This window comes from Hyla sarda, chromosome 5, assembly GCF_029499605.1.
Source record: "Hyla sarda isolate aHylSar1 chromosome 5, aHylSar1.hap1, whole genome shotgun sequence".
NCBI lineage: Eukaryota > Metazoa > Chordata > Amphibia > Anura > Hylidae > Hyla > Hyla sarda.
The window spans coordinates 223,922,543-223,937,612 of record NC_079193.1 but is presented as its reverse complement, the minus strand read 5'-3'; the positions used below and the strand labels follow the sequence as shown (position 1 = coordinate 223,937,612).

Below are 15,070 nucleotides of genomic sequence, written 5' to 3'. Positions count from 1 at the left end.
AATGGATTGTAATTACTGCTCAATAGGCTATATCATTCCATTAGAAAGGACAATGATTTAACTAACAGTTGAGAAACATACAAAATCCATAAGTAATGACTGGTTCTGTCTACACCCATAGGGTTAATTCTGCATAGCTCTGTTGGGTGTGGTTGGAGTTTCTTCCCAGCCTATCGGTACTCTGGTTTCTTCTGTCAATCAGGATTCTCCTTTCACCTACAATCTCATATATAAGGAAGTCACTTTATCTTGTTCTTTGCTTGTAAAAGTTACCTGTTGACTGAAACTAGCACTCCTTATATCTCTATTGTCTATTTTGGTACTCTGATCTTTTGGCTTGGTTCTTGACTTCTCTTCTGGTATTTGTTACTTCACTATCTCATGTTACCGACTTTTGGCTAGACTGACTACGTTTTGACTATGTGTTTGTCTTAGTGTATCACTGTTAGTTTGTGTGCCTCCAGCTGTTTCCGACTCCTACTTTTTTGTAGTTTATTATTTTGACTCTGTCTGTCCCTGCACATAGTAGGAAGGGAATGTCCTCGTGGTTGTGGACCCGTTGTTTAGGACGGGTACGCAAGTAGGCAGGAACCGAGGGTGTGGGCAAGATTAGGGCTTCACTCAATCCCTGCCCAACAAGACACCATATAAAAGTTATTCACTACATTTGCAGTTACGCCATCGTTTTTTTTTTTTAGCACATGCCTTACACTACTGTGATGGTACTGTTCATGTATCTATACTAATATACAACTGATCTGACAATACATATCTGCTATTTCAGTATATGAGTAGACAATAGAAGAAGAACCATTATCTGTCATATCCTAAGAGGCTTTAACATAGGTCTCTGGATGTATACTTTATGCCCAACAGCTATTGTGCATATGTTCTTTACATGCTCCAGTATGAAGCAGATCTGTTCTATAAGCTTGTGTGGGCTGTTGCTACTTTTCACCTTCTAGACATTATCACATGACAACTACACCACCAGGACACAGATCTGACAAGCAGATTGTTGGACTTGGGGTTACAATGGCCAAACCCACATATTAAAAGGGAAAGGAGGTTCACATAACTTTTGGCCATGTAGAGTATTTTGAATAAAACATGATAATGTCTGATAGACAAAAAAACAAAAAAGTTGACAGACACACTCTGAACAAATATCCACAGAACTGCCACTGAGCATAAGGATTATTAAAATGAGCCAAGAAGATCCCAAAGCTTCACAAAATGGTGACAATTCAGAAACTAAAATGCAATTTCATTAAAAAAGATATTCACATAATATATTATTATACTACATATAGAGTGGCATTGATTTCTTGGATGTCTGAGAGGACTGGACAATATATATCTCAGACAGGAGGAACCTTTTACATAAGGGCCTAGGCAGATAAAAGGAAAAAACTCTAAATCGGAATACGTGGGCCCTACAACCACAGAAGTACCGTAAGATGTATACAAGGCATAGCAGCTTTTTCTTACCTGCTATATGATTGGCAAGTCTGGAAAGAGGTTTAGGAGGCAGGGCAGGGGGCTGCTTGAGGTGAGTTAGTGGTTTCATAGGGGTGTCCTCGTGGTCTACAGGGTAAGATGATTTTTTGGGGGGCAGTAGCAGGGTTGGCTTGTATGTTGGATCCTGGGATAGGGATCCTTGCTCGGACGAGAGATCTTCAGACACTGAGGAGCACAAACCACATCACAGACATGACACTGTTACATGTGAGGTAGCAACAAACATATGACAACAACACAGAAAGTCATGGGTTAGTTCACAAACTTGCTACGTATATGATGCGAATGGATCACAACTGCATCATTTGGACATTCAGGACGTGCGGAAAGCAGGAGCTCAGTAATGATCTTACCAGATATGATGATCAATGTGGATACAGAGTCACTTACTGTAGACTGGATGAGGTTGTATTAATATTACTGACTTGGCATTTACTAGTACAAAATAACCTATCTAATAGAATGTACATACAGTACTTCAAAGCTGAAACATTAGCTGCATTTAATCTATACCAGGGGTGGGCAACCTTTTTTTCAACTGAGCCAAATCTCGCCAAAACCACGATTGAAATTTATTTTGAGAGCCACATTTTTAAAACCGAAAATACATAAGATGGTACACTGTTTTTAGTTTCAATAAGTTTTTATTATATGTGGGGGCACATGACAGGGGGCATTATAAGTGAGGGGCACATGTCAGGGGGGCATTATATATAAGGGGCACATGACAGGGGGGCATTATAAGTGAGGGGCACATGTCAGGGGGGCATTATATATAAGGGGCACATGACAGGGGGGCATTATATGGGCACATGACGGGGGGGGTCCTGTCATTTGCCCCCACATATAATGCCCCCCTGCCATGTGCCCCTCATATATAATGCCCCCCTGACATGTGCCCCTTATATATAATACCCCATGTCCTGTGCCCCAGATATAATGCCCCCCTGACATGTGCCCCTCACATATAATGCCCCCCTGTCATGTGCCCCTCAGGGTGCATTATATGCGAGGGGCACAGGACATGGGGCATTATATCTGAGGGGCACAGGACAGAGGGCATTATATATAAGGGGCACATGACAGGGGGGCATTATATGGGCACATGACAGGGGGGGTCCTGTCATTTGCCCCCACATATAATGCCACCCTGCCATGTGCCCCTCATAAATAATGCCCCCTGACATGTGCCCCTTATATATATATATAATACCCCATGTCCTGTGCCCCTCACAATATAATGCCCCCCTGACATGTGCCCCTCCCTTATAATGCCCCCTGTCATGTGCCCCCACATATAATGCCCCCTGACATGTGCCCCTCACATATAATGCTCCCCTATCATGTGCCCCTCAGGGTGCATTATATGCGAGGGGCACAGGACATGGGGCATTATATCTGAGGGGCACAGGACAGAGGGCTTTATATATAAGGGGCACATGACAGGGGGGCATTATATGGGCACATGACAGGGGGGGGTTCTGTCATTTGCCCCCACATATAATGCCCCTCTGCCATGTGCCTCTCATATATAATGCCCCCCCTGACATGTGCCCCTCACTTATTTGCTTCCCCCTTCTCACACCCGTCACCTTTCTCACACGCTGCGGCTGCTCCGTTCTTGAAGTGTCAGTAACAGCCGCAGGGATGTGATTTCCGGCGCTATAATGTGATGTCATCGCGCCGGCCTGCCGTGGATGGCATCCCTGCGGCTGTCACTGACACTTCAAGAACAGAGCAGCCGCAGCCCGGAGCGTGTGTGAAAGGTGACGGAGTGGTGGAGCAGGACAGCTGACATCTCCCGCTCCACCATGGAGCCGCATTAAAGTGTGTGAAGAGCCGCATGTGGCTCGCAAGCCGCAGCTTGCTGACCACTGATCTATACCAAAACCTCCCACCAGATGTCACCACTGATACATCCGAGACATAATAGTGTTCACAGCAGCAGATAACATTGTTTATTTCAGCCTGAAACATGAAGCCTGCCTTCTAAACAAAAGGAAAATCAGATTCCGAAAGCTGAAAATCAGGAACAAATGTGACATGCAAGTTTTAATACAGAAAAAACATACATGAGATTCCTTCAGTAATTGCATAGTATAAATGACTAAACTATTCTACACCATGAAGTCTGTATTATCAGTATTTTTCAGAACTGGATGAAAATATATGCAGATTAGGTAATCCACACTGCCAACCTTGCCCTGTGGACAGCCAGTTGTACCCAGAGACACATACAAGAATTCAGGGCCCATATCTTACGGGAGACATTACAGACCAAGCAGAAGAGTACACAGCAGTCAGTAGGGAATGACTGCTGAATTTCCTACATCCATTGCTGTTATCAGAGACTGATGCAGGAACAAGAAGCTGTATGCGGCAGCTAGAAATAGCCTAATCACGATGGGTGCATCACAGAAGAGTAACTATACAGGCACTCAGCTGTGACTACTGGGGGGAAGGAAAGGGCATTGCTGTCACTACCGAGTGTGGGCACAGGCTGTGACTGCTAAAAGCGTATCCGTCAGATCCAACAACATTTTTTTTTTTTTAAGATACAGTGGTCCCTCAACATACGATGGTAATCCATTCCAAATGGACCATCGTTTGTTGAAAACATCGCATGTTGAGGGATCCGTGCAATGTAAAGTATAGGACAGTGGTCTACAACCTGCGGAGCTCCAGATGTTGCAAAACTACAACACCCAGCATGCCCGGACAGCCGTTGGCTGTCCGGGCATGCTGGGGGAGTTGTAGTTTTGCAACATCTGGAGGTCCGCAGGTTGAAGACCACTGGTATAGGAAGTTGTACTCACCTGTCCCTGCCGCTCCGGACCGTCACCGCTCCTCCCAGCTGCCCTGGATGTCGCCTTCCATCGCTGTCGCTGCGTCCCCGGGTGTCCCCGACGCTCCGGCAAGGCCTCTGCTTCCTCGACATCCTCGCTCTCCATTGCCGCCATCACGTCGTTACGCACGCCGCTCCTATTGGATGATGGGACGGCGTGCGCAGCGACATGATGACGACGATGAAGAGCGCCGACGATGCAGGGGATCCCGAAGAGGACGCGCCGGAGCCCCGAGAACAGGTAAGTGATCGTCAGCGGACCACACGGGGCCCCATAAACGGCTATCCGGCGGGAGCTGAAGCAGTCTGCGCTGCCGGATAGCCGTTTATGCAATGGCCCCGACATACAAAAGTACCTAATCCTGACCATGTACATCTAATTTAATCTAATTTATGTGTCTAGCACCTTTATTTATTTTTTTATTACACTTTAAATTTAGCTCACTAGTCTGAATTTCTCTCAAAGGGAGGAGGCGTGGCCTCACTGTGCAGGTCTCCGCCCCCTCCCTCAGTATGCTGTCTGTTCACATCTCCCCTAGCATTAGCAAAACTACAACTCCCAACTTGTCCTCACTGACAGTAGCAGGACACAATCTGACAGTGGGAGGATCTTTCCTCCAGCTATGAGTCCTGCGCTCACAGCTGTCAATCAAGGAAGTGTGTCCATGACGCATGGACACAGCAGGACTAGTCTGTGTCCAAGCATGCAGGGGGGGCAGTTGTTTCACTTGCTTTTTCAGTATGAAATACTGAAAATTTTCTAAAGAAAGTAATTGCAAAGCCTATTGGTTTTGCATGCTTTACAACATATCAAAAGTTTTTGTATCTGACAGTGCCCATTTAAGGAATGGATGGGAAGCCCTGAAAATAGACCCCCATTCCCTAGATGCAACTCGCAGACATTGAATATGAAAAGATATGGATATTCACCTGTCCCATCCATGAGTTCAGAGGTTGGAAGAACTTCATATGCGCAAGTGTCCCCTGAACTTGAGTCTAACTCTGTTATGACTGGAAGCGAGGATGAAGGAGTACCAATGGGCTGACCATTTTCCATCATTCCTTCTTCATTTTGTAGATCACCATCTGAAAGTAAAGTAGGTGAACAGGTTAGTGAAGTGTCTGTTTTGTTACCTATAGTCAAGTATTTTCAAAATGGAGCATAGAGGAAAACTGGAGTATATGAAGCAGAATATGGCTTTTTCTGATAGCAATGTCAGAGATATTAACAAAAAGATGACTATACAATACAGGCCTATACATCTCCATGGTAAAAGACAAAAAACAATCCCTGTGTAGTCTAATCCTCCATTCAATTTTCCTTAATTCTTTTTAACATACATTTTGTGCCGAATGCAAGTTACCTATAAAGTTTCATGGTGCTCAATCCCTAAACATACCATTTCTGGCTTCATTGACTCCCACCGGCTAGGACATATTATTACAAGCCAGCTCGGGTGACATATGGTTCACGTACAGATAAAGGCAAGAGCAGTAATACGTGCTTCACTGTGTATACGTCAGATACATTAAAGCAGTTGGGCGACTGGTCAGAGGGACCCTTCAGAAGAGCAGCACCACCTCCATGGCTCTTACTGGCAAGTGCTACGTCCAAACCTCTTTTTTTATTATGTAGCAACAAAGAACTGATATAAGGACATGCATAGAGACTGCCAGGTCCAGATTTATCATATTGTGAGAGAGAAAACGTGGAGAGATTTTCCCCCAGCATCCAATCACAGCTCAGGTAACGAGCTCTGGTAAAGTGAAAGCTGAGCTGTGATTGGCTGCTGTGGGGAAATCTCTCCAGTTTTTCTCTCACACAGTTTGATAAATCTCCACACAGTAAAAAGCAATGTTCTGACTGGTTCCATTTCAAACCTTACTGTTACGCCTAGCGCTCCGGGTCCCCGCTCCTCCCCGGAGCGCTCACGGCGTCTTTCTTCCTGCAGCTCCCCGGTCACTCCCGCTGACCGGGAGCGCGGCTCTGTCATGGCCGTTGGGGATGCGATTCGCACAGCGGGACGCGCCCGCTCGCGAATCGCATCCCAGGTCTCTTACCCGTTCCCGTCTCCTGCTGTCATGTGCTGGCGCGCGCGGCTCCGCTCTCTAGGGCGCGCGCGCGCCAGCTCCCTGAGATTTAAAGGGCCAGTGCACCAATGATTGGTGCCTGGCCCAATTAGCTTATTGTGTTCACCTGTGCACTTCCCTATATCACCTCACTTCCCCTGCACTCCCTTGCCGGATCTTGATGCACTTGTGCCTAGTGAAAGCGTTCCCTTGTCTGTTCCTAGTCCGTGTTCCTGACCTCCTGCCGTTGCCCCTGACTACGATCCTTGCCGCCTGCCCCCGACCTTCTGCTACGTCCGACCTTGCTTCTGCCTACTCCCTTGTACAGCGCCTATCTTCAGCATCTTCAGCAGCCAGAGAGGTAGCCGTTGCTAGTGGATACGACCTGGTCACTACCGCCGCAGCAAGACCATCCCGCTTTGCGGCGGGCTCTGGTGAAAACCTGTAGTGGCTTAGAACCGGTCCACTAGCGCGGTCCTCTCCATCCCTCTCTGGCACAGAGGATCCACTACCTGCCAGCCGGCATCGTGACACTTACTAAATACAGCATAAAGGCTCATTCACTTGATTCTATTATGTCTGCGTTGTGAAGAGCCATGATACTGCATCAATAATTGTCTATTGTCATTTCATAAGGCGGAATATAGAGGTTTGCCCTATTGCATCGGATGATTTAGAAAGGTGATCAGAGAAGATGCTCTCAAGAACAAAAAAGTAGAAAATGCCTCAGTAGGGCCCAGTGAGGTAAATACTGAAGTAGATGCGGAGGGTCGTTAACCTGAAAGTCACTTCACACTCTTCTCTCTACACTGGAGGATTGATGGTTCCCCTGAGATAAGATTTTCATGAAGGTAAACAAGCCTTCACATTACAGATGGTCCAGCAACAGCGGCTGATCTCATGGGTGCCATCAAACCCACCTAACCTTCTTTAATTCACGGCAAAAGAGGCTAACTACTACTGTATTTGGAACACTGCACCGTATTTGGTTTTCTTTTAACAGTAATTGTACTGCAATTGGTATCTTTCCAGTATAGACATTTAGGACATGTTGGCCCTGATTTACTAAGAATGGAGTTTTCTTTGTGTGTTTCCTTTTTCCTAACAGATCTTTTTCCTCAGTATTTACTAATGTTTCCCTACATTTTGCACTTTTCCCTACATTTTGCTTTTATTACACAAGCTCTCAGCTGTGGGTTTCCTTGGCTCAAATCTACCAAATTTTCTGTGGAATCCTTAGTACATATGTTGGGATTTTTCGAAAATGTCATCGACACGCCCCCCTTTTGGTGACCAAGCCCCCTTTTCCTCCAGCTGCCATGCCCCTTTTTTGGGTTTTCTCAGTAAAATGGAGAGTTTGTCAGGTTTTTGGATTCTTTTGGCGCAAATTCTGGCGCTGATTCTGGCACAAAAATAAATGTGGTGCACATTTGCGCAATGCACCAAATTCTGCCACACAACCCGACAAAACAAGTCGGGTTTACAATAGTAAATCAGGGCCAATGTTTCATATGTCATAAATGTTTGAACAAAGGGGGCAGGACTGCTGGGACCCCATTATTCTTGAGAGCAGATGAGCCCAGTCCTTTTGTTCTCACACGAGAGGTGGCCTTGTGTGGTTTCCCATGAGAGAATGGGAGAATAGTATATGAGAGAATAGCATTTTTAGTGCATAACACTGACTTAATGGGAAACTACTGTTTACATGCATTGTTCCCTTCTCTTTCTTTCCCCACTGAAGCATCCTATGGTTTGCACAGTTTTCTACTACTACTTTCCCTTAAAAGACTTACGTTAGACTTACAATAGACTTACAAATGACCTAAATGGTAAATGCAGAAAAACTGTGTGAATATTTTAATGTCACCATGCATTTTTCACTATATCACATTTGTGTTGGATTCACTTTCTTTTCTTTTTTTATTCTGAATGCTACTATTTGTTTTATGTGGAGCATTTAAATTATTAAAATCTTCATTCTTTTTATATCTGAAACATGAATATAAACCAAATTTGTGTTATATGGTCCATCTGAGTATAAAGGATTATTATGTATGATACAGATACCAATGAATTGCAATTTCGACCATAAAAAGAGAAAGTAGCTCATATTCTGGTGAATTATTCATAATATTGCTGCATTATATTATGATGTTATAATACTATATAGCTTTATTTTCATTTTCCAAATATCAGCAGGAAAGAAAAACAAACACTTGTCGGTAAATATTGCATTTCAGCAATTTAGAACTGTGATTCCCAGAATGCTTTGCCACAATCTGGATACTTATGAACATTGATCAAAAAAACGACTTAATCCCAGAAAATACCTATTTGTTAGTATGCATGTTCTCACAATGTTTTTGACTGATGAAGGGTAGAGGGAGCAAGTCTTAGGGTCTATTCACATGGCAGACTTGCAGAATTCCGCCTCAAATGAAAACCTAATAGACTTCTATGGGATTCCACATTTCTGAATTTCCGCATTTGGAATTCAACCTCAAATTAAAACCCAGGGGATTCCGCACTCCCATTCACACTTCTGAATTTCCGCTTGCGAAAATTCAGAAGTGTGAATGGGAGCGCGGAATCCCATAGAAGTCTATCTATGGGCTTTATTTTGAGGCGAAATTTCGCAAGCGGAAATTCTGCCGTGTTAACAGACCCTTAGGCTAGGTTCACACTGTGGAATTTCTGGGCAGAATTTCTGCCAGAGATTGAGCCGGCGGCACTAGGACCGTGCGGACTGCATTGCTGTCCCCATAGGTCTCAATGCATTTCTGAGCAGATCTCCCAAAAGCTCCACCCAGAAATGCATTGCTGTCTATGGGGACGGCAATGCAGTCCGTGCGGTCCTATTGCCGCCGGCTACATCTCCGGCGGAAATTCTGCCCAGAGATTCCGTAGTGTGAACCTAGCCTTAGACTGCTACGTCTCAATAGCAGGCAGAATAACATGGGGAGGTTTCTGATGCAGAAAGCTTCCTCCCACCAATACTCAAACAGGGTAAGTCTTACTCCCTTTCCCAAATGAATTGTTTCACACTAGCAATACTGGAAAAAGGAGGAACACATACAATTTACGCTTTCTGGTATTAGTATAGATTTCCTTTTTGTGTATTTTTTGAAAACTATTTTTAGGATCTCTTCAACACAACAATAAATGTACCAGTGTTATCTTGACAGACTAAATGGAGAAAATGTAGAGAGTGTTCAGGGTCAGCACTTGTGTTTACGTGATTTTTGGTGAAGAAATGCTTGTGCTTTATTCACGTATTAGCTAAATATACATGACATGGAGGATGCGCTTCAGTTGTTAGCTTTTGTCAACAGTGTGTCGCATATATTTTGCTAATGGGTAAATAACAAACATGTCTTCACCAAAATCGTGTCGGGTTCATTTCTACTATTTACATGGAGAAATTACTGTCATTTAGACGATTGTCCAAGTCATTTCCACATTCCTTTGGGAGCAGTTTTCTTTATGAGAAGTGTCTTCAGCTGAATATCTTAATTTGGATTCATACATGAAGAACGAGTTATAGCCAATTTCCCTTGTTCAACAGATGACATAATAATTCAACTGAAGAAGAAACAGTGTAAGACTTGAGTTAATAAAACACTAGAAGCACCAAATTACCAAGTACAAATGGTGGGCTGTAAATCATCTGAACGCGGCCCATCCCATCATGTGGATAGGAATAAAGAGTTCTGGCAGATTAATATTTCCTGATGCTTAGAGCTACATACTGGAATAGAGGCCAGTCTTATTGGGCCCTACAGTCTGTTTGTTAGCTATAGCTTGAATACATTTAGCATTGTTAATATGGTGCTTAGCAGAAGAAAATTGCCATCAAGTTTAACTGGGGAGAGGAAATGTAATGCCAGTGGTCTGCGTTCATTTTCTCAATGACACGTGGCCTGTCTATACAGAGAAATAATGTTGATAAATGCCATTTCTTTGTTTGCTCATGAATACATTATTAAAGGTAATCCTGATCTGTTTAAAGCATACCTGTTATTTGCAAAAATGTTTTATAAAATGTAGATAATAGCATTATATTTATAATATACATTGGTTATAAAATGTGTATATTCTTGGGTGAAAAAATGCTGTCTTGTCCCTGCAGCTATTGCCTGCGTGTCTCTGTGCAGAGACAAAATACAGGAAGTGTGGGTGGACGAGCAGAGCTCTGTACACTGAGGATAAGCAGGGCTCTGTACACTGAGGACAAGTAGGGCTCTGTACACTGAGGACAAGTAGGGCTCTGTACACTGAGGACAAGTAGGGCTCTGTACACTGAGGACAAGCAGGGCTCTGTACACTGAGGACAAGCAGGGCTCTGTACACTGAGGACAAGCAGAGCTCTGTGCAGTGAGGACAAGCAGGGCTCAGTACACTGAGAAAAAGCAGGGCTCTGTGTACTGAGGACAAGTAGGGCCCTGTACACTGAGAACAAGCATGGCTCTGTGCACTGAGGATAAGCAGGGCTCTGTGCAATGAGGATAAGCAGGGTCTGTACACTTAGACCAAGCAGGGCTCTGTACACTGAGGACAAGCAGGGCTCTGTACACTGAGGACAAGCAGGGCTCTGTACACTGAGAACAAGCAGGGCTCTGAACACTGAGAACAAGCAGGGCTCTGTACACTGAGAACAAGCAGTGCTCTGAACACTGAAGACAAGCAGGGCTCTGAACACTGAAGACAAGCAGGGCTCTGTACACTGAGGACAAGCAGGGCTCTGTACACTGAGGACAAGCAGGGCTCTGTGCACTGAGAACAAGCAGGGCTCTGTACACTGAGAACAAGCAGGGCTCTCTGTACACTGAGGACAAGCAGGGGTATGTACACTGAGAACAAGCAGGGCTCTGTACACTGAGAACAAGCAGGGCTCTGTGCACTGAGGACAAGCAGGGCTCTGTGCAGTGAAGACAAGCAGGGCTCAGTGCAGTGAGGACAAGCCGGGCTCTGTGCACTGAGGAGAAGCAGGGCTCTGTGTACTGAGAACAAGCATGGCTCTGTGCACTGAGGACAAGCAGGGCTCTGTGCAGTGAGGACAAGCAGGGCTCAGTGCAGTGAGGACAAGCCAGGCTCTGTGCACTGAGAACAAGCATGGCTCTGTGCACTGAGGATAAGCAGGGCTCTGTACACTGAGACCAAGCAGTGCTCTGTACCCTGAGGACAAGCAGGGCTCTGTACACTGAGGACAAGCAGGGCTCTGTGCAGTGAGGACAAGCAGGGCTCTGTACACTGAGGACAAGCAGGGCTCTGTACACTGAGGACAAGCAAGGCTCTGTACACTGAGGACAAGCAGGGCTCTGTACACTGAGGACAAGCAGGGCTCTGTGCAGTGAGGACAAGCAGGGCTCTGTGCACTGAGGAAAAGCAGGGCTCTGTGTACTAAGGACAAGCAGGACCCTGTACACTGAGAACAAGCAGGGCTCTATGCAGCGAAGACAAGCCGGGCTCTGTACACTGAGGAAAAGCAGTGCTCTGTGCAGTGAAGACAAGCAGGGCTCTGTGCACTGAGGACAAGCAGGGCTCTGTGCAGTGAGGACAAGCAGGGCTCTGTTCAGTGAGGACAAGCAGGGCTCTGTGCAGTGAGGACAAGCCGGGCTCTGTGCACTGAGGAGAAGCAGGGCTCTGTGTACTGAGAACAAGCATGGCTCTGTGCACTGAGGATAAGCAGGGCTCTGTGCAATGAGGACAAGCAGGGCTCTGTGCAGTGATGACAAGCGGGGCTCTGTACACTGAGGACAAGCAGGGCTCTGTACACTGGGGACAAGCAAGGCTCTGTACACTGAGGACAAGCAGGGCTCTGTACACTGAGGACAAGCAGGGCTCTGTGCAGTGAGGACAAGCAGGGCTCTGTGCACTGAAGAAAAGCAGGGCTCTGTGCACTGAGGAAAAGCAGGGCTCTGTGTACTAAGGACAAGCAGGGCCCTGTACACTGAGAACAAGCAGGGCTCTGTGCACTGAGGATAAGCAGGGTTCTGTGAACAGAGGACAAGCAGGGCTCTGTGCAATGAAGACAAGCAGGGCTCTATGCAGCGAAGACAAGCAGGGCTCTGTGCAGTGAGGCTCTGTGACACGTCCCTATTAGACACAGCAGGCTGCACAAAGCCATGAGCCTGCACAGAGCCCTGCCTGTCCTACCCTCACCTCCTGTATTTTGTCTCCGAGACCCACAGGCAATAGCTGCAGGGACAAGACAGAATTTTTTCACACAAAATTTTTATTTTCTTTTACCAATGTACATAGCAAATATACATATAATGGTATTACCTACATTATATAAAAAGTTTTAGCAAATGACAGTGCCATTTTAATGAAAAGGTGTCACATATAACACAGTACAAGATATGTACTAGAGCAGTGGTTCTTAACCTTGTTGGAGGTACTGAACCCCACCAGTTTCATATGCGCATTCACCCAACCCTTCTTAATTGGAAAAATAAAATATGATTTTTTCAAATTCAAAACATAGGAGGTATATATTTAAGTATATATTTATACATAGGTGCACAAAATGAACAAAACCATTAAGAACAAAGAACAAAACCATGAAAACATGATTTTCACACAAAAACATAATGAATATTTACTGCAAATCAGTGTGACTTCTGCTGTTGTCTTTCAGAGACCAGTTCAGAAATGCGCCGCTTTACCTTGGCTAGTGCCACTCTCATGTCATTTTCGCAACAATGGCAGTGTTCCCCCACATTAGGTTGGCAGTGTAACCCCACATTAGGCAGGGAGTGTTCCTCCACATTAGGCAGGCAGTGTTCCCCCACATTAGGCAGGCAGTGTTCCCCCACATTAGGTTGGCAGTGTAACCCCACATTAGGCAGGGAGTGTTCCCCCACATTAGGCAGGCAGTGTTCCCCCACATTAGGTTGGCAGTGTAACCCCACATTAGGCAGGCAGTGTTCCCCCACAGACATACAGCCTCCAGCCATATACAGAGTATGGCTGGAGGTTGTATGCCTGTGTACTGCCCACTTCAGTGCTCCGACCACCGCTCCGGCTATAGCAGTAGGTCTCGGGACCGGTGGTCGGAGCACCGAAGATGACGTGCCGCTGGTCACTTACCAAGCTGGCCAGCGCGCGTCTTCCTCCTTCTCTATCCTCCGGTCCTCGGCGCCTTCGTTTCCATGGGTGCTCGCACGGGACGTCAGTGACGTCCCGGCGTGCGCTATGTCCCGGCGGCCCTGAGTTTTTAAACTTAACTCGGGGCTGCGAGAGTTAATAGTGATGGGGGGAATTGCCCCATCGCTACAGGATGGGCAAACACTGGCTCTGCTCAGGGCCCCGGGCCAGCTCGGGGCACCAAGCAATTGCTTGGTTTGCCTGTCCTGTTGCGACCTCACCTGCCGAACCCCCAGGACTGACTCACCGAACCCCTGGGGTTCGATCGAACCCAGGTTAAGAACCACTGTACTAGACTGAATAATACATTATGTCAAAAGTGCAACACGAATTGACATGAAAAGAAACAACATATACAGTGAGACATCAGTATTAAAAGTTTAAAACCAACTGTATTGTACATGGCCATCAGCAACAGAAGAGTGACAGCTAAAGTTACGCTGAACATGTAACAGCTTGGTAACCTACCACTATGAAAAGTCTCACTGCCAACTGCAACAAGGCACCAGTCACGTAATTTTGGCCTGTTTGAGCTGTGCTGTATTTTAGGCCATTGCCTCTTTGTTCTTAAGACTGTGTGGGTCCATGCGGATGGTCCCCAAGTGTACTTTTACCAGCTGACCTTTTGTGATTCTGAATCTTTTTTACTCTATTCAAACCCTTCAGCAATGGTTTTCGTAAAGAAAGCTTACCCAAAATGAACTCGTAGCTAAACTTGGATTTTTAGCTCCAGAAAATGGAAAAACTTTGGCTTAACATTTCTTTTTCCTTCTGTTAAGTCCTTATCAACATAAGATAAGATAAAATATTTTTACCATTGGCACCACTCCATTATTCAATGTTATAGCTCATACAACACAGGGTGCAGCATATTTAAAATAAATAATAAACAATACTACTACTACTTATAATAATAAATACATTAAAGGGGTACTCAGCCCCTAGACATCTTATTCCCTATCCAAAGGATAGGGGATAAGATGTGTCATCGTGGGGGTTCCGCCGCTGGGGACCCCCGCGATCTCCCTGCTGCACTTGGCGTTCGTTTAGAGCATTGGGTGCAGCGCCGGAGGCTCGTGACATCACGGCCTCGCTCCGCTCATGACGTCATGGCAACGTCCCCTCAATGCAAGTCCATGGGAGGGGGCGTGAGGGGACTTGCATTGAGGGGGCGTGGCTGTGACGTCATGAGCGGAGCGAGGCCGTGATGTCACGAGCCTCCGGCGCTGCACCCAATGCTCTAAACGGGGCATGACCACGACGTCACGAGCCTCTGCCCCACATCGCCAGTCATCTGGAACGGAGCGAAGTTCACTCCATGCACCCACTCCATGCACCTGATGTCTGATGTGCTGCAGCCGAGATCGTGGGGGTCCCCAACGTTGGGACCCCCGCGATCAGACATCTTATCCCCTATCCTTTGGATAGGGGATAAGATGTCTAGCAGCGGAGTACTACCCCTTTAATAAAGAAAGAAATACATAC

The 15,070-nt window shown here is 46.0% G+C and overlaps 1 protein-coding gene across 8 annotated transcripts in view; it reads right to left on the bottom strand.

Moving 5' to 3' along the window:
• The window catches only part of PHACTR1 (phosphatase and actin regulator 1), a 401,179-nt gene that overhangs the window by 46,896 nt on the left and 339,213 nt on the right, over positions 1-15,070 (bottom strand). For 6 of the 8 annotated variants that reach the window (XM_056521185.1, XM_056521184.1, XM_056521186.1 and 3 more), the window contains 2 exons: positions 5,297-5,452; positions 1,492-1,686 (listed from right to left, as the gene is read on the bottom strand). In XM_056521185.1, coding sequence (XP_056377160.1) covers positions 1,492-1,686; positions 5,297-5,452 — 351 coding nt within the window. The remainder of the gene's footprint in view (positions 1-1,491; positions 1,687-5,296; positions 5,453-15,070) is intronic. The other 2 variants (XM_056521189.1, XM_056521188.1) reach the window with 1 other exon arrangement.